The following is a 19057-nucleotide window of genomic DNA, read 5'->3' on the forward strand; positions in this document are numbered from 1 at the left end:
CGTTTATTCATAAAACTTGTGTACGCTTGAAAATACATGAAATATTTTTTTTTTGAAAAAAATGTGTCATTTGAAAGAGAATACGTTACACATCGTCATCGCACTCAAGTTTGCACGCGTGAATCATCATTGTGCGCAAGTTTGCATGTAAGACTTGTACGGCGATTAATGGAAATCTGTTAACCGATCGTAGCAACGGTTGGTGACAGCAGGTAAGATAAACTCATAAGTAGTTCAAAACGCCTGCGAATAGGTCTAAAGCTCTTTACCACATTGGATAAGAAACTTTAGTATGCCTTTGAGTTTCAATCGTCCAAACATGGTTTCGTCTATATAAGGACAGCCGTAAAATCGAAATCGGAATTGCGCTACCGCTGGACAGTTGCATATCAAATGATATGAGGTTCCGTTGTCGGATTCACAAAGATCACACGAAAAAGACTCAGCGCGCTGAATAGTTGCCATGCGATAATTGAGTGTGCTGTGGCCAGTTAAAGCCCTAGTCAGCATCCCGTAGTGGAGCATCCCGTAGTGTAAGAGATTTTTCGAAATTAGTGGACATGGTTGTTCTAGAAACTCCTTTGTTTGGCGATACGTTTGTAGATTTCTCCAATAGTTGGGGTGCTTGGACGAAGCCCAGGACCGTATTTTTTCTCTTATCCAACTTGTTGAAATTGGCAGGGCGGGCTCAGGAAGTCAACGAAGTCAATCGCGGAACCTACCCCGGTCAATTCATTTCCAGTAACAAAGAAGGAGAAATGGATATTTTTCCTAAACTTGAATTTGGTTTCTCCCGAGTATTTCTAACCAAAAATTCAAATTATTTACTATCTGACACTCCACATTCAACGAAAAAAGTATTTTTTATTAACTAGAAGTAGAGTGACAGGAGTTTTCATTATCCTAATCTGCATCATTTTGAGCCAAAATATTTTTTTATGGTAAAACAAAACTGAAGAGCTTCCAACTACATAAATTATTTGTATTAAACTTGAATTTCTTCAAGTCTTTAAATTGAAAAATTTGTTATTCCCTCAAAAAAAATTTTTATGATATTTCTCTAGGATCGAAATGAAAACGTAAGGTTTTTCGTAAACTTTTCCGGATTGTATAGTATTCAACAAAGAATTATCTGAATTCTGTGCCGGACTTTTGAGTAAATGAATAGAAGTTATTCCGAAAATGCGCGCGAAGGGAATTTTCTAGAAATAACAAATAGTCGTTATTTTATACAGGTATACCTCGCTTATGTGCGTATTTTTTATAAGTCGAGCTTCTGCAGCCTTAACAATTAACACGGTTTTTCGAAAAAGTCTTTTTAAAGGCAAAAGACTTAGACGATTTCCCAACAAGTTTTTTGCACGGATTTCGCAAAAATGTTCTAAGTTCTTTTGAAGGAAAAAGACTCAAGTTTTTTTGCACGGATTTTGCATGGTTATTCGCTGTCCTATTGAAGGTAAAAGACTTAAACGATTTTTAATCAAGTTTTTTTTTGCGCGGATTTTGCTTTTATTCAAAGACCAAAGATTTTTGAAAACGTGGAAAAAGATTCCCTCTAGCACGTCAACAATTTGGTTGCTTTTGGAACAGTATTAACGAGTAGACGCCGTGTCTGAGGCCATTTTGAGAACCAAGATTGCGTCTTCCGGTTCAATGGAATTCTCTAAAACCCCATCAATATGGGTATTTTTGGAACGGGATTGATGAGTGGCCATTTTGAAAACCAAGTAGGTGACTTTCGCTTTGGCGGAATTCTTTAAAACTCAATCAATGTGGTTAATTCGGGAATGGTTGTAATGAGTAGGTGCTAGATCCGATTTAGTGAAATTTTCAATAACCGAATCAATGCACGAAAAAAACCCCAAAAATGAAAATGTAGGCTTCATTTACAAATAGATATGAAGAATATATCCGTAAGCATAAGGTCGGGCTTAGTTTTAGCAATATTTTTTAAAGCGAATGCCGAAAAAGCAGCAAATGACCCTAAGGTTAAAACTTCTATAATCGGAGCAAAAAAAAATAAGAGGTAATAACAAATTATCTGATAGTTTTAGACAAAACGTTGCATTTTTCAGGATATCGGGATTGTAGAAAAGAGAAAAGTCATTTTCACGTGGGAATAAATTATTTATTAAAAAGTTCATTTGAAAATTTGCTCCGCTCTACTTATCCGTTATTAATCGCTATCGTAAATCACACGACAATGTCGCTTTCGCTCTGGAACATTGTAGGATATATTCTCAGCATGTACGCTTTCGTCATCATTTGACCAAGTGTTCGGTACAGTCAGGGCCGGCGGAACACTTTTTTTCCCGAGTGGGTAGTAAGACTCGGAGTGATTTCTACACGTACTGACGAAAGTTCAGACATGGCGTGCATAAGAAAAATTGAAAATTTCCTGAAAATAGCTGGTGACTATTTGGAAATCCGCTTTGGTTGTATGACCGAAGGCTCAGCGAAAATGTGTTTGTTATTGATACTACAATGGTTCTACGGATAGTGATCAATGTAACTATTCTTTTAAATTTCGTCGCATTAATTTTCAGTTCCTTGCGATAAAACTTTTTTTTTCGCGGATGGTGTTGACTAATGGGAAGGTATCTCTGACGACCGACATCCTTTCAAGCTTATTGGATGCCGTTTTGAATATTTTTCCAATGGCAAAAATAATGCCAATAAGTATCCTTTTCTATACAAATTACATCCATCTAATACAACCGGCCCCTAGATGGTTCACTTCCGGACAAAAGATAAGCCATTTAACATCATCGATATATCGTGTGATCTAACTAAACAACACTCGACTGCGTACGAAGAAATATTTTGTTTATGTACCCGCCCGGGCAGTAGAGATTGAAGGTGTAGTCTCCAAGAGAATGATCATGCCCAATCATTATACATTGAATGCGCATCGTATTGGGGTCGTTGAGAACGGTCTCAGCGCTTGTGGTGACGGTTATGGCGATATTAAATATGTTTCCTCGTCGTGCGCCTAACGTTCTAGCGCCAGATCTCCATTAAACGAATATCTTCGGCCTCGATTCAGTCCGAGATGTGTTGGTTATCCACGGTCTCTCGTAGATGTCCTCATATGCAAATTTTTAACGCGATAGATATCCACATTTAGTTATTTCTTCTTTTTTGGTTGACATGCTAACAGCTAGCTGGGACTCTGATCGCAAGAGTTCCCAACGAATCTAAGGAGGCAAGTCGGCGTGATGGTTCATGATGTCCTGACAGTGATCTTCCGTTTGCTGAAAAGCTGCACGTTTATTTCCTTTTTCCTTGTCATTGTTGTCCGTCCTCCCCTCACTTTCCCTAATACGGTCTCTGCTATTCATTTTGGAATCAATCCCTCTTGTGTATGTCGTTTACCTTTTTTATAAAAAGCTTACCAGTGTTTCTCTTTGTTACTGAATTCCTTGCTTTAAGATGTAGATATGTCAAAATGTATTCCCCTGAATAGAAATATAAAAAAATAATTTCTAATTTCAAACAAATCCCGATTATTATCCCATATTTTCAAGAAATACAAATTGTAAAGCAAAAAAAATTGTATTTGAATCACAATGAGAAATTGTTTTACATCGAGAATTTCAGACGCATTTTAGGCGCAAGACACACACATGGTTAATCTCAGGTTTTGATTTGTTCTACACTTTCGAGTGGGTAATTCCCCCCTCGGCAATTTTCGAGTGGGTAGTACTACCCATACTACCCACGTGTTCCGCCGGCCTTGGGTACAGTCGGTGGATCAGCCACAGAAGTCAAAGGTGCTCTCATTTTTTTAATTCCTTCTGGTATCGAGCAACGCAATACGAAATATCATTTCTGAATGATATTGCCCGTGCGGCGTTCGGATCGATGTTAATAAAATGATCAGCTACTGCATTACACATAGCAATCCCTTTTTCGGCTTGTTCCGGATCTAGTTCGTCGGATTGTTCCTCTTCGATATCATGATTTACAATACAACTGCAAAGGTCCTCGTCATCAAGCACGGTGTCTTCCATTAACTTCTCCACGTCTTCCACTGTGAAGTATTCGAAGCCTTTTCCACCTACTGCATGAGCCAGGAGTATGATTTCTCTATCATCAAACTCAGGTTTTGTTCCATATCGGGCGCATCCTGCCCACAGTGGTTTCCAACAAGCATTCAGTGTTGTATCTGATGTGTCTAACACATTCGAGCATTGAAAATTTTTTCCAAGCGGTTATCACCGTCAACGATGAACCGTTCTCCAACTGATCCAGGATATATTTGAAAGTTTGCTTGATATATAATTTTTTGAATGTCGAGATTATTCCTTGATCTATTGGCTGGATCAGAGATGTTGTATTTTGTGCCAGAAAAACCATCTGAACCTGTCGGTGGTATATAGTCATATGTCCCGGAGCGTTATCGATTAATAAAAGTACTTTAAATTCGAGTTCTTTCTCTTCCAAATATCTATTCACCTCTGGGATAAAAAGTTCTTCCAGCCATTTTTTGAATATTGCTTTTGTAACCCATGCTCTCGGGTTACTTCTCCAGTGAACTGGTAACTTATTGAAATCTACTCCTTTCATCGATCTCGGTCTCATGGCTCGGTGAAGAAGTAGAGGTTTCAATACTTTATCTCCAGAGGTGTTTGAACAAAACAATAAAGTGATTGGATCCTTCGCAGCTTTGAATCCCGATGCCATACGTTCAGCTGAGGCTAGATATGTTCGGGATGGCATCTTCTTCCAAAACAGACCAGTTTCATCCGCGTTGAATACCTGGTCTGGCTGATATGCACCATCCTCAATAATTTTGAGTTGGTTTTAAGAGTTTTGGTGGATAGTCGTGTGCTGCAACATTATCTGCCGAGGCGCACTCTCCTTTGATACGAACATTGCGAATGTAGTTTTTACGTATGAATCGATAGAACCAACCCTTTCTTGCAGTAAACTCAGCTTTTTTATCTGTTATATGTTGAAAAAAAACACACTTAATAACATTTGAAATATTAAACATGTGTATCAAACACAGGGTGTTTGGTTCATGATGAAGAATATCTCGGATGGAAATAGAGAATCACAATTTGGGGCATAAAATCGTTCTACATGTACCATTAAATCCCGACCGATAAAGAGTTACTAATGCATTCAATTATGTTGCCGTTCTTTTTGATCCACCAAAGTTTACGTATGTTTCGGTCCAAATTTTCGAGAAGTTGACGAAAACTCGATAAAAGCGCTAATTTTGAAAAACTTTGCTTCTAACGGCTACTTCTACTCAGTAACTGCAAGTTATGAGGATACCATTCAATAAGAAATAGACATTTAAAGGCGAACAAGTCGATTACAGAAAAATGCAATAACTCTGTAACGTTTGATATTTTGTGGTATGTGTAGAATGATTTCCCCCCAAATATGATTCCATATAACCCTTCGAGATTCCTAACCATTAACCATACACCCTGTACAGTTAACTATGTCGCTAAATATTTTTGTACCTTTGGTATTGCAGATTGCTGCAGAAAACTGTACAGCCGCAATGCCTTTTCAAGGATTTGTTCCATATTTAAAGGAATTCGTTTTTGCGCATTATCTTCAATCCAAATCAGTAAGGCTTTTTCCATTTTGTCCATGACAATATCACGACTGTCCTTAGCTTCCTGCCCAGTAACTCCTAGCCCTGGCCTCCTCGTGGCGTCGACTGGGATACGAGTAACCTTAGTGAAGATCGGGTAACCAACCCCGGTGGGAACTTTGGTCGTATGCTGGCAGGGAAGGGGGGGGGGGTTACCCTTCTTCGGAAGGTGTAAACCTGTCCTGGTGTCCAGGTGGGACCTTAAGCAGTCCTGGCACGACGGCCCACCGGCGAGACAGGTGGTTGGCGTAGGCCCTATAAGCCGCCCCTTAAAAAACCCAAAAAACGAACAATACAGAAGAGAATACGACCCAGAACAATCGGCAACGACCCAGGCGACGAATAAAGGATCACGATTGGAAACTCGGAACATGGAACTGCAGATCGCTCGGCTTCGCAGGATGTGACAGGATAATCTACGACGAGCTACACCCCCGCAACTTCGATATCGTGGCGCTGCAGGAACTTTGCTGGACGGGACAGAAGGTGTGAAAAAGCGGGCATCGAGCGGCTACCTTCTACCAGAGCTGTGGTACAACCAACGAGCTGGGAACCGGCTTCATAGTGCTGGGCAAGATGCGCCAACGTGTGATCGGGTGGCAGCCGATCAACGCAAGGATGTGCAAGTTGAGGATCAAAGGCCGTTTCTTCAACTACAGCATCATCAACGTGCACTGCCCACACGAAGGGAGACCCGACGACGAGAAAGAAGCGTTCTACATGCAGCTGGAACAGACATACGACGGTTGCCCTCTGCGAGACGTGAAAATTGTCATCGGCGACATGAACGCACAGGTAGGAAGGGAGGCAATGTACAGACCGGTGATCGGGCCTAACAGCCTGCATCCCGTATCAAATGACAACGGCCAACGATGTGTGAACTTCGCAGCCTCCCGTGGAATGGTAATCCGAAGCACCTTCTTCCCTCGCAAAGATATCCACAAAGTCACCTGGAGATCACCGGACCAAGTAACAAAAAATCAAATCGACCACGTTCTAATCGACGGTAGATTCTTCTCAGACATCACAAACGTCCGCACTTATCGCAGTGCGAATATAGATTCGGACCACCACCTGGTTGCAGTATGCTTACGCTCAAAACTTTCGACAGTGCATAGCTCTCGTCGAAGCCGAACGCCGCGGCTAAACATCGAGCGGCTACAAGATGACAGAGTGGCTCAAGAATACGCGCAGCAGCTGGAAGTGGCACTACCAACGGAAGAGCAGCTAGGCGCAGTTGCCCTTGAAGATGGCTGGAGAGATATCCGATCCGCCATAGGTAGCACCGCAGCCACTGCACTAGGTACGGTGGGCCCGGACCGAAGAAGCGACTGGTACGATGGCGAATGCGAGCAGTTAGTCGAAGAGAAGAATGCAGCATGGGCGAGAATGCTGCAACACCGCACGAGGGCGAACGAGGCGCGATATAAACAGGCACGGAACAGGCAGAGATACAAACGGAAATCTTCTCACGGACCAGTGTGAGGTGATCCAGAGGTGGCGGCAGCACTACGAAGAACACCTGAACGGCGATGCAGCAGACGACGAGGATGGCACGGTAACGCACCTGGGAGCACGCGCGGAAGACATTACCCTACCGGCTCCGGATCTCCAAGAAATCCAGGAGGAGATTAGCCGGCTCAAAAATAATAAAGCCGCTGGGGTTGACCAAATACCAAGCGAGCTACTAAAACACGGTGGCGAGCCACTGGCTAAAGCGCTGCACTGGGTGATTACCAAGATTTGGGAGGAGGAGATTTTACCGGAGGAGTGGATGGAAGGTGTCGTGTGTCCTATCTACAAAAAGGGCGACAAGCTGGATTGCTGTAATTACCGAGCAATCACCCTGCTGAACGCCGCCTACAAGGTACTCTCCCAAATACTATGCCGTCGACTATCACCAATTGCAAGAGAGTTCGTGGGGCAGTACCAGGCGGGTTTCATGAGCGAACGATCTACCACGGACCAGGTGTTCGCTCTTCGTCAAGTACTGCAGAAATGCCGCGAGTACAATGTGCCCACACATCATTTGTTCATCGACTTCAAGGCCGCATACGACACTATCGATCGAGATCAGCTATGGCAGATAATGCACGAGTACGGATTCCCGGATAAACTGACGCTATTAGTGAAGGCGACGATGGATCGGGTGATGTGCGTAGTACGTGTCTCAGGGACGCTCTCGAGTCCCTTCGAATCACGCAGACGGTTACGGCAAGGTGATGGTCTCTCGTGTCTGTTATTCAACATCGCGCTGGAAGGTGTAATAAGAAGAGCAGGGATCGACACGAGTGGTACGATTTTCACAAAGTCCGTTCAGCTACTTGGCTTCGCCGATGACGTTGATATTATTGCACGAAACTTTGAGAAGATGGAGGAAGCCTACATCAGACTGAAAAGAGAAGCCAAGCGCGTCGGACTTGCCATCAACACGTCGAAGACAAAGTACATGATAGGAAGAGGTTCACGAGAAGAGAATGAGAACCGCCCGCTTCGAGTTTGCATCGGTGGCGACGAAATCGGGGTGGTTGAAGAGTTCGTGTACTTGGGCTCACTGGTGACCGCCGACAATGATACCAGCAGAGAGATTCGTAGACGCATCGTGGCAGGAAATCGTGCTTACTTTGGCCTCCGCAAGACACCGGTCGAACAGAGTTCGCCGTCGTACGAAGTTGACCATCTACAAGACGCTGATTAGACCGGTAGTTCTCTACGGGCGCGAGACCTGGACCATGCTCGTGGAGGACCAATGCGCACTTGGTGTCTTCGAACGGAAAGTGCTGCGTACCATCTACGGTGGAGTGCAGATGGAAGACGGCACATGGAGACGGCGAATGAACCATGAGTTGCATCAGCTGTTGGGGGAGCCGCCCATCTGTCATACCGCGAAAATTGGACGACTACGGTGGGCCGGGCACGTAGCCAGAATGTCGGACAATAGCCCGGTGAAAACGGTTCTCAATTGCAATCCAACCGGTACAAGAAGACGTGGCGCGCAGCGAGCACGATGGATCGACCAGGTGGAAGACGATTTGCGGACCCTTCGCAGACTACGTGGCTGGCGACGCGCGGCCATGGACCGAGTGGAATGGAGGAATCTTTTGTATACGGCACAGGCCATTTCGGCCTTAATCTATTAATAAATAAATAAAATATCACGACTGTACGCTGCTCGCTTGGAAGAACATTCAGTAGGTACTGTTCAAACCCGAATTCCTGATTCGAGCTTCATTGCGTTTAACTGTTCGAATTGTCGATTCATTTAATGCAAATTTTCGGCCTACGGCTGCTGCTGTTTGTCCACTTGCCAGGCTGTCTAAAATTTTAATTTTATCCTTAAGCGTGAGCGATTTTCTGGTTTTAGGTGGATTGGAGGCCATTGTATAGCTCTGTAATTAATATTTAATTTTTTAACTCTTAAAGGTTTTGTGTGTAAAACGGTGCCATCTTAGTTTTTAAAATGATGTCAGACATCGACAGTTGGCGTCTAGGCGTTAATCCTGTTCTAAAAACACACATATCCTTGAAGTGCCGACTTCAATCTTCAAGATTAGTCTACATTTTTCAAAAATCTTCTAATTTTTTTGTACATATTTAAAAAGTCTGAAAATAAATGCAGAAACCGTGGTAATTGCGAAATCCGTGCAAACAAAATTAAAAAATCGTTCAAAGTCTTTCGCATTCAATGTAACGCGGTATTTTTTTATACGGTTTTTGAAATTACCGCATTTTTTGCACGGATTCCGGGATTATCGCGGTTTTTTTTACACGGTTTTCGGAATTACGCGGTTTTTTACGCGGGTTCCGGAATTAACACGGTTTTTTTACACGGATCTCGCAATTAACGCGGTTTTTTTACACTTTTTTACACGCTACGTATCCCCCGTGTAAAAAAAACCTTAGTGTAAAATGTTCTCGAGAACAATTCTTGAAAACAAAATTCTTTCTTCCATGATCCAGATAATTCTCAGGTAATATTTGATTATTTCCCCATTTCCGTGATTCACATGCTTGTCTTTTGTTTGCTGATCGAAGTAATTAAAACATCGTTTATTACTGTTCACGGAAGAGAAAATTACAAGCTCTGACCGTAGGATTCATCGTCATATCGTCTCATATAGAAAAAAGGCTATGCAATCACTATGAAACTGAGTGTCATATTTTTAATTTTAACTCAAAGTATTGATTACTAACGACTAGAGAGATTCTATATTGAGACAACAAGCTGAACATAGATTGCACTATCTCTTGATCATCATGTAAAGCAGATAAAACAATTTTTATTCCGTCTGACTATCCATCTTCCTAGTCAATTTGAACAATTTAACACGTCACTTCTATCGTCATTCTCCGTTATCCAGTTCTGTTTTGCTGTCACAACTCATGCAAGTCCAAAGTGAGTATTCTTCGAATTGAATCATTTATGGTACCTCACTATCTGTACTGCTTACTATCGCTACACGAACTGCCCATAAACAATTTGCATATTTTTTGTCATCAAGGTTTTTCCCTATTCGTGATATCCCGACATGAGCAGCTCTTATCAGTTCTTCCTGCCCTCTCACTCTCGTTTTTTTTTCTCAAATATGTTTCTCCGCCTAATTTCTCTCAACATTAACGTCTCATTCATAAAAACAATGCACGATAAATCGTCTTTTCACTCACAAGCAACTGATCATTGCTTTTCTCCCACGTTGCAAACACTCAGTCTCGAGTTGATTTTGCGGTAGACCAGTTGAACCCTCAGGAGTGCCTCATTGCTTAATGCTTCCTCACCACTTATCAGAAGCTTCAATCTTGGCGGTAGCGCTATGGTTGATGCTGGAATTTTCCCTTGCTCAGGGACAGGCACAATATCGATGTGAGTTTTTTATGTTTTAAAAAATAATGATCTTCGGAAAATATTTAACATCTGAATTGTGATCCCGATCGTAGTAACCCAGTTGCGCCCAGGGCGACCGCAGAAGCCACTGGTGTTGAAATCTGGTCCCGAATGTCCGTTCCCATACTTTCCCAATGGGGTGGCCAAACCTCGCCAGCGTAACAAGATGATCCGATTCACCTGTGCCAGTGGGTTCACACTTGTCGGAAACATGTACTCGATGTGCGAGAAAGGCCGCTGGGATACACCGATTCCGATCTGCATCCGTAAGTATAGATTTTTCACTGAACAGTAGATTCTTTGAATTGGAAATTCCTTTTTTTCAGGTCCAGGCTGCCCGGACTTAGCAGTTGTAGAGAATGGTCAAATTTCGCACGAAAATGGACAGGCTGCTGGGATGTTGTTTTGTAGCAGCGGCTATCAGGTAGCGGGATCAGCGAAAACTTATTGCAATGGAACGCATTGGGATCGTCCGCTAGGCAGTTGCCGTGAAACGGGTATTGCGGTGCAAACTAGCTGCGATTTTGAAGTGCTCGATTTATGCGGATGGATGAACGAAGCCACCCATGACTTTGATTGGAAACGAAGTGACGGAGTTGTGTCTCCAAAGGCATTAAAAACTGGACCGAAGTATGATCATACTACGATGACTCCACTGGCTGGTAGGTCAACTGCAGGTTTAATTAAAAAAATATTCTTATTTCCTATGAATCTTTCAAGGTCACTTTATGATGGTGGACTCCGCCGAACAGTTCACGAACGAAACAGCTCGCATGCTTTCTCCGGTTTACTCCTCTAACTACAGCGTGAACGCATGTTTCCTGTTCTACTATCACATGTTCGGTGACTCAGTTGGAACGCTCTCGGTGTACGTAAAACCAGTATCGCAACCGCTAGATAGTATGAGCAACGACGACGCCTACTACACAATCAGTGGTAATCAACGGAATGTTTGGAACGAGGGATATTTTGATCTGCGTCAGCAGTCGGAAAATTTCCAAATCATCATCGAAGCTTCGCTGGGAATGAAATTCAAAAGTGACATTGCAATCGACGACGTAAATCTGCTGAACGGCGACGATTGCCGCTCAAAATTTGAAGGAGACGATGTCGTTCCCGTCTCGCCGATTGTAACAGACGAAATACCCCCAGAAGTTCCAGATGACGGAAACATTCTCAAAATAGATTCATGTGAAAACCGGTGCGGCAAAAGTAACATAAGTTTGACACAAAAAAATGATCAGAATACCGTCCACTGCGATTGCTACGAGGGTTGCGTAGATATGAAAATCTGTTGTCCTGACTACGCGGAACGATGTGTGTTCAATGATACTTTGATCGCATCGTCGTCTGTTACGATGCCGTCTACCATAAAAACAACGTCCACTGCATCTACAATTCAGTCTACAACCACAGCAACCTCTACAGTTCGAACAACAACTCCAACAACGCCGACGTCAACTACCACCCCACGAATTACAACCGCCTCGACGCCGAAATCTACACAGCAGTCTACCACTACAAAGAAATCAACAAGCAAAACCACTGCCAGAACGTACAACCTTAGACCACGGAACACCACAGTAGAACCCGTACTCATACCGATGATTCGAACGCGAAGACCCACTACAGTGACATCGGCAAGAACGGAAACTACAGCGCCGACAACTGAAATGGTAACACTGAAAATGATTGCCCACTTCGGTGATTCCAATGTCGATGACATGCCTCCTTCGATGGTTGAATGGGGCGATGTAAAACCAAACCTGGGTCGTGTATTCCTGTACACCGGTGTCGGTGTTGTTTCGTTCGGATGCGTAGTGCTGTTGATTACGCTGCACATTAGGCGCAATTCGGGAGCTAGTGTGCTTAATCGGTTAAAACAGAAATCGATGAAGAAGAATTTCGACAGTACGGAAGGGTTCGAGGATGTGCGGTTTCTGGCAGCGGATGAACATTTGGATTTTACAATACCGGACGATGCGGAAGAAGCAGCCGAGAGCAACGACGACAGTGACGAGGAGAAGAAAGTTATCAAGAAAGGCGAAAAGAAGACCAGTAAGAAGGGAAAGCAATAAGTTGCGGTATGATATGTAACTTTTAAGTTATTTTTAAAACTTGAATTAAAAATAAAAACATAGACTCTAACTCTTCATGGTCTCCTCATTAGAGAGAGAGTAGAATCTCTCTTACTAAAAACTCGTTTCGCTCCCAGTTTAACTCTCACAATTTCGTCCGCTCAGCAACGATAAATCTTTACTCTTTGCAGTTACTCTCCGTAGTCCTCAGTTGTTGTTTGAAGCTTTAAACGATCAGTAAGTGACTACAGCGCAATATGATATTTCGTGTATCAGAACAATTGATATTGGTACTAGGTTTTCTTATCAAACTAACATTCTGTGCCAAGTTACAAGCAACGAACGGAGGTTTGAAAAGTCGAACTAAAATCTCTAGATTATTTTTTTGTAAATGCATAATTTCACGTAGACAGCCGTCCAGTGTTACGAAACTTCAACAGCAATATTTGTCCACCTCCGTCTTTTCCTAATGGAATGCAGTTCATTCGGATGCGCGGAAAATTCATGCTTTTCAATTGCTTCGAAGGGTTCATTTTAGTCGGCGAGAAGTATTTGTTCTGCAAGAACGGTCGATGGGATTCACCGGCACCAATCTGCGTTAGTAAGTTTAATAGTCTTTGTTTTTGAAAAAAAAAACCTGTTACTTATTACCATTGTACGTTTACAGAACCCGGCTGCTCTAAACTGCCACCAGTTGACAGTGAGCGTGGGTTCATCTTCTACGAACATGAAAAGGCGTCTGCTACAATCTTTTGCAATAGTGGTTACCAGCCTGTTGGATCACTTTATAGCTATTGCAATGGCAGTCACTGGGATCGGCTGATAGGCAGATGTCAGCTAACCGACTCCGCAGTTTCCACGAGTTGTGATTTCGAAGTAGTTGACTGGTGCGGATGGACTAATGATGCCATGCTTGCTCTCGGGTGGAAGAGAAGTTCTGGAATTATTTCAACACGAGCGTTGAAAACAGGACCGACGCACGATCACACAACTGGGGTCTCGTTGAACGGTACATTTTCGCTTTTCATTTATAAATCTTACCTTTTTGATTTACTACAATTTTGTTCAGGTCATTTCATGATGATCGATTCCACAGAGCAATTTACGAACACAATCGCTCGTTTAATATCTCCCATCTATTCAGCAAGCTACAGTACTGACGGATGTTTCCTGTTTTATTACCACATGTATGGAGACTCAGTTGGCAAATTAGCTATTTATGTTAAACCGATATTATCAGCGTTGCTCCCTAATTCTTCCTTTTCGATTAGTGGTAACCAAGGTAACAGCTGGAAGGAGGGTCACTTTGTTGTACCACAGCAAACAAGTAGTTTTCAGATTGTCATAGAAGCTTCACAAGGGACGCGATACAAAAGTGACATAGCAATCGATGACGTTAGCTTAACGATTGGGCAGCGATGTCCGGAAACTGCGGAGGAAATATCTGCAACTACTGAAATAGTGAACGAAGAAGTGATCAGACTTGATTCTTGTCAGAATCGTTGTTCTTTGAATGCTTCCTATGTGCGTGCAGATGCCGTCCAGCAGAATGTGATTCGTTGTGGTTGCACCGAAAAATGTCTGGATAGCGACTCGTGTTGTCTGGACTTTTTTGAATGGTGCGTCGTCAAGGAGCGTAGCAGTACCAGTGAGAGTGAAGCGCAGATGACGACAGGTTGGTTTTCCACTGACGTTGACGAGCAGCAAAGCGTGGAAGAATACAGCTCTAGTGTGTCTTTTGAAGCTGCCACTATACGAGCCAAACAATCTGAAGAGATTTCCGAATCCGGGGCCTACTTGATTATGATAACGGGATTTTTTTCAATTGTTGTAGGATTAATTTTGATTCGGTTAAGAAAGTCATGTATGTTGAGGCGCAAAACAAAAGAACGATCGGTGAATTTTATGGAAACTATTCAGTTTTTGGCTATTAATGAAGATATAGAGCACGATCAGTGCATTGATGATATACCATGGACGACGTAAATGGCTGGTGTTATTATTGAGAGACTAATAATGCTAAAACAAGGCCGTTAATATGGATATTTTTTTGCGAATTACAAATAAACAAATAAATAATAAGGTATTCCAATTTTCATTGAATTGATTTCAGTGTTTTTTCGAAACAGGTAATGGAATCAGTTGTATTATTGGTGCCGGAATTTCAAATAAAACTAGCCGAAATTTCGACACAAATTTCGGATGGGTAACATATTGTTTGAAAATATACCAAAGACGTTTTCGAACATGCATTTAATAAAATGGTTATGGTTGTGTTTCAACTTCGTTTCATTAGAATCTGACACTAACGTTAGAACCAGGACTAAATTGGTGCCTGATTGTCTGTCTGTCTGGCTGATTGCTAATCAAGCGCAAGATAAGGAGTACTGATTAAGCTGATGAGGACTATAATGAAATCAAAACTTGGTTCAGCTTAGCAAGCCAATGCAATATGTACTACGCTACGGAGTTAACGTCAATCTGGCACTAGCTTATTCCTGGCACTAAGGTGGCAGTGGCGTAGCCAAAAATTTAGTTTGGGCGTTTTTTTTTTTCGAAAAGACATAAATTTAATATAAGTTGGGTAAATTAGTGAAATTTCCGAAACAAAATTAATCTAGCAGATGCCTTTTATAATTTCTTTTATAATATGTCAATGAGGTCAAAGAATGCAAATATAAAATGTACTTTTAAAGTGAAATAAATGTTGAAAAACTCTTTTAACTGTCAAGATCACAAAGATTCGAAACAATCAACTTTGAAGGTTTAACAATCTGGAATAAGTTTTCCAACATAAAAAAAATGCATCTTTTGCAGTAATTGTGGAGAAGTAACTCTTCAAAAATAGTAAGAGATTTTGTGTCTTCAGCGAAGTTGTTGATAATGTCATTTTAAACAACTTTGTGGAAAATATGATAACTACATAAATGCAATTTATCGAGATATAAAACGATAGTTTACAAATATTGTTAAAGCAAGTTCTTTTCAATAAAACCTTTAATTGTAAGCATCAGAGACCATCTTGAATAAAATGTAAATTATATTGCTTATACACACATAGCAGAAGAGATTTATCAATTACAGTAATATCCGACTAACTTGTTTTAAAGGTTTTCTTTCGCATATTGTCTAATTTATTTCAATATTCTGAAAACACGTGTTCAACAAAATTAGTTATGGAATGTCTTCAGCAGTTTTTTTGTCATTTATAGAGGTTTAAAATTTCTAACCGAATGTGCGGATTTTGGGAATCGAATCAAGGTAAGCTGCGTACAAAGCAATCGATTTATCCACTACGCTTCGGCCGCCCCATTCAACGAAGTTTGTTGAAATAGCATTATCGAAAACTGGTTATTTCACGGTTTGTAAGCATTGAGTTGATCCAATTTTTTGTGTAAATGTCAAACCCATGTTTCCTCATAGCATTCCGCATTGAACTATGAGATGCATTGTCGAAAGCTCCTTCTATGTCTAAAAAAGCTGCAAGTGAGATTTCTTTTGTTTCAATAGAATGCTCTAGTTTTCCAACCAACATGTGTAATGCATCTATTGTTGATTTGTTGCTTTGATATGCGAATTGAAATTCGCTCAGTGGGGAGTCTTTCTTCTGCTTTAATTTAATCTGCTTTAATGTGTAAGTCAATCATTTTCTCCATTATTTTCAGAAGTATGGAAGTTAGGCTGATTGGCCTGAAAGATTTTGGAAGTGATGTATCGCACTTCCCCGATTTTGATATGAATATTACCCTTGTTTGACGCCAGCTTGTAGGAACATAGTTTAGTATTAGGCTTGCCCTAAACATTTTCGTCAGGTATGGAATGATGTGCTGTTTGCTTTTCTGTAGCATTATTGGCAGTATTCCGTCCATCCCCGGCGATTTGGTTGTTTGGTTCAAAGGAGTCGATCGCCCGTTCCACCTTTGCGTCTGTAATTATAGCACTGACTATTTCGTGAGCTTCGGTACTAGCTTCATATGAGTCACGCTCTGCTTCAATTTGATTCTGTGTTTGTATTTTATTAATGGGAAACGAACCAGGGAAATGTTTCTTTATCATGATTCTAAGTGTTTCTTGGGAATCAATGGTGAAAGTTCCGTCGTCGTTCTTCGCACTACCTAACCCGTTTGTATGATCTTTTGAGAGAGTTTTTTGTAGTCTTGCAACGATGGGAGTTTGTTCAACCCGCTCGCACATCAACCTCTAACTCTTTCTTCCCGATTTCCTAATTTCTAGGTTATATGCCGAAAGAGACTTTTTATACTCAGCCCAGTCCGTTTAGCCCGGTTGAACAGTTTCCTAGAAACTTTCCTGAGCTTTTTAGGGTTTTGTTCCACCTTGGTGCGTCCTTATTGGATGTTCGCGTTTTAGCTGGACAGCTTCTATTATAAGCATCCATCAGTTTAAATGTTACAATATTTGTGGAGATCTCCAATTCTTCTTCGGTTTGGATTTCTGCTTCAAAACATGCTTTTGCGCTCAACAGTTGAGAGCAGAATGAATCCCAGTTTGTGTTTTTGGGATTTCTGTAAACTTCTGTTAGTTTTTCTCCTGCTTTATATTCGAAGAGTATATGCGTGTGGTCTGATAGAGAAATTTCATCAGACACATGCCAGTTTATGATGTTTTCAGAGTTTTGTACTTGACATTGTCAGATCCAGCACTTCCTCGCGTATCGCATTTATAAAAGTAGGTTTGTTGCCTCTATTACATATATCAATATTGTTGGATAATATAATAATATATATTCTATAAGGCACTTACCCCTTTCGTTGATATTATAGTATCTAAGTTTTGTTCGGATTATTAATAATAAACTCCCTGATAAATTCGGTTTATTACAGCGCTGATTTTATTCCACCTGCTCGCATCGTCTTCGCTCGGTTATCTCCCTTTTCTCACCTCCGATGTGTTGCTAAAACCCCCACAATCTCACGTCCGCTGTCGGCTGTGTTGCCAGACTCTACAACCCCACCCTTTGTTTCTTCGACGTAGTATGGCACGTAGTCGTCATATTTTACGGGTTCACGTCGTACTCGTTTTCCTCGAGAATTGTCTCTTAGCTGTTCATCTCGACCATCGTGGTTTCCCACTTCATCTGGTGCAGGGCTTATTGTTGCTTCTTTCTGTTGATGAGCTTTTCCAGTATCAGCTGCTTCTATTCCCTTATCAGAAAACGTATCATTAACGCAACCTGGAACTTTTCTCAAATGTATAACATTTCGCCTGAACTCTTTTCCGGATAACAAAGAGCGGACTGTTGTGTCGGAACCCCTTTTCCTTATAACCTGAAACTCCTCAGGGCCAAAATCTGACTGCAATTTGTGATCCTTCTTCATCCGCTTCAAGAACACGCGATCACCCTCCTCGATGAGGCTTGGCTCGGCCCGACTCTCCTTGTCTGAATACAATCTCCCCTTTTCTTTCTGAATGCCATCAAAATCCCGAACAGACTCATCATCGACTAACACCGGAACTTTAGGAAGCCGACTCTTGATGCGCCGTCCAAACATTAGTTTTGATGGCGCCTCCCCTGTGGTAGAATGGTTGGTGGCATGATACACCAACAAATATTCACGCAGCTCCTTTCGCCAATCTTTCCCGAGTTCTTGGGCAATTCGTAATCTCTTCAGGATTGAACGGTTCTGTCACTCTACTTGGCCATTCATTTGCGGCCAATAGGGTATTGTACTAACCAGTTGAATGCCATACTCCTTACAAAAGTTTTTGAATTCTTCACTGGAAAATTGCGGCCCATTATCTGCTTTGATGAGTGATGGAACACCGTAGCGACTAAATATTTCGCGAAGCCGATCAATAGTATCCTTAGACTCCGTACGTGTCATCTCACATACCTCAAGGTATCGACTATAGCTATCAACAACAACGAATAGATGTTGATCTTCAAGCAGCGGTCCAAGGAAGTCAACTGCTATATCCTCCCAAGAACCAATCATTGGTTCAGGAGCATCAGGAACAGTCACTAGGGTACACCCACGGCACTTTTTGACGTATGTTTCAACATCACTGTCGAGCTTGGGCCACCAGACAGCAGATCGTAGATATGACTTCATCATTCTCATCCCTGGATGCCCATCATGTGCTATATCCAATACCCGCCGACGCAGCAAAGTAGGTATCACTATGCGGTCTCCACGAACAAGTACTCCTCCAACGTCGCACAGTTCTGAAGAAATAATTCGATAAGCAACGGGTAATAAATTTAATGTATCATCCTTCAAATAACTGAGAATATCTTGGATTTCTACATCGTCTCGCGTTTTATCAAGCAGGTCATCCCAGGAAATTGCAACCACCGCAGCATCTATGGCGGCAATATGTTGCACCATAAGTTCTTCAGCAGAATCAAACGGTTTGATTGCAGTACATGAAAGGGCATCGGCAGCGTTCTCGTCCCCACGAATGTGAACCACAGAATAGTCAAAAAGCACTGAAGCCTTAGAACCCACCTTTCGATCCTTG

General features: G+C 41.9%; 4 protein-coding genes across 4 annotated transcripts; 2 read left to right on the forward strand and 2 right to left on the reverse strand.

Annotated features, from left to right (window-relative positions):
* Nucleotides 1–5456: 5456 nt before the first annotated feature.
* Nucleotides 5457–8997, reverse strand: LOC131686805 (tigger transposable element-derived protein 2-like). The gene is made up of 2 exons (XM_058970801.1): nt 8826–8997; nt 5457–5653 (listed from the first exon to the last, which is right to left on the reverse strand). The coding sequence occupies exons 1-2, from the start codon at nt 8995–8997 to the stop codon at nt 5457–5459; spliced, it is 369 nt and encodes a 122-aa protein (XP_058826784.1).
* A 1346-nt stretch (nt 8998–10343) lies between these two features.
* On the forward strand, nt 10344–12636 carry LOC131690064 (MAM and LDL-receptor class A domain-containing protein 2-like). Its single transcript, XM_058975542.1, has 4 exons — nt 10344–10478; nt 10553–10765; nt 10826–11161; nt 11220–12636. Exons 1-4 carry the CDS (start codon nt 10382–10384, stop codon nt 12575–12577), a joined length of 2004 nt encoding a protein of 667 aa, XP_058831525.1. The 5' UTR covers nt 10344–10381; the 3' UTR covers nt 12578–12636.
* A 172-nt stretch (nt 12637–12808) lies between these two features.
* Nucleotides 12809–15193, forward strand: LOC131691364 (uncharacterized). Its single transcript, XM_058977688.1, has 4 exons — nt 12809–12925; nt 12987–13178; nt 13245–13586; nt 13647–15193. The coding sequence occupies exons 1-4, from the start codon at nt 12835–12837 to the stop codon at nt 14561–14563; spliced, it is 1542 nt and encodes a 513-aa protein (XP_058833671.1). The 5' UTR covers nt 12809–12834; the 3' UTR covers nt 14564–15193.
* A 3029-nt stretch (nt 15194–18222) lies between these two features.
* Nucleotides 18223–18924, reverse strand: LOC131686806 (uncharacterized protein K02A2.6-like). The gene has a single exon (XM_058970802.1). The coding sequence runs from the start codon at nt 18922–18924 to the stop codon at nt 18223–18225; it is 702 nt and encodes a 233-aa protein (XP_058826785.1).
* Nucleotides 18925–19057: the final 133 nt, after the last annotated feature.

This window comes from Topomyia yanbarensis, chromosome 3 (genome assembly GCF_030247195.1).
Source record: "Topomyia yanbarensis strain Yona2022 chromosome 3, ASM3024719v1, whole genome shotgun sequence".
NCBI lineage: Eukaryota > Metazoa > Arthropoda > Insecta > Diptera > Culicidae > Topomyia > Topomyia yanbarensis.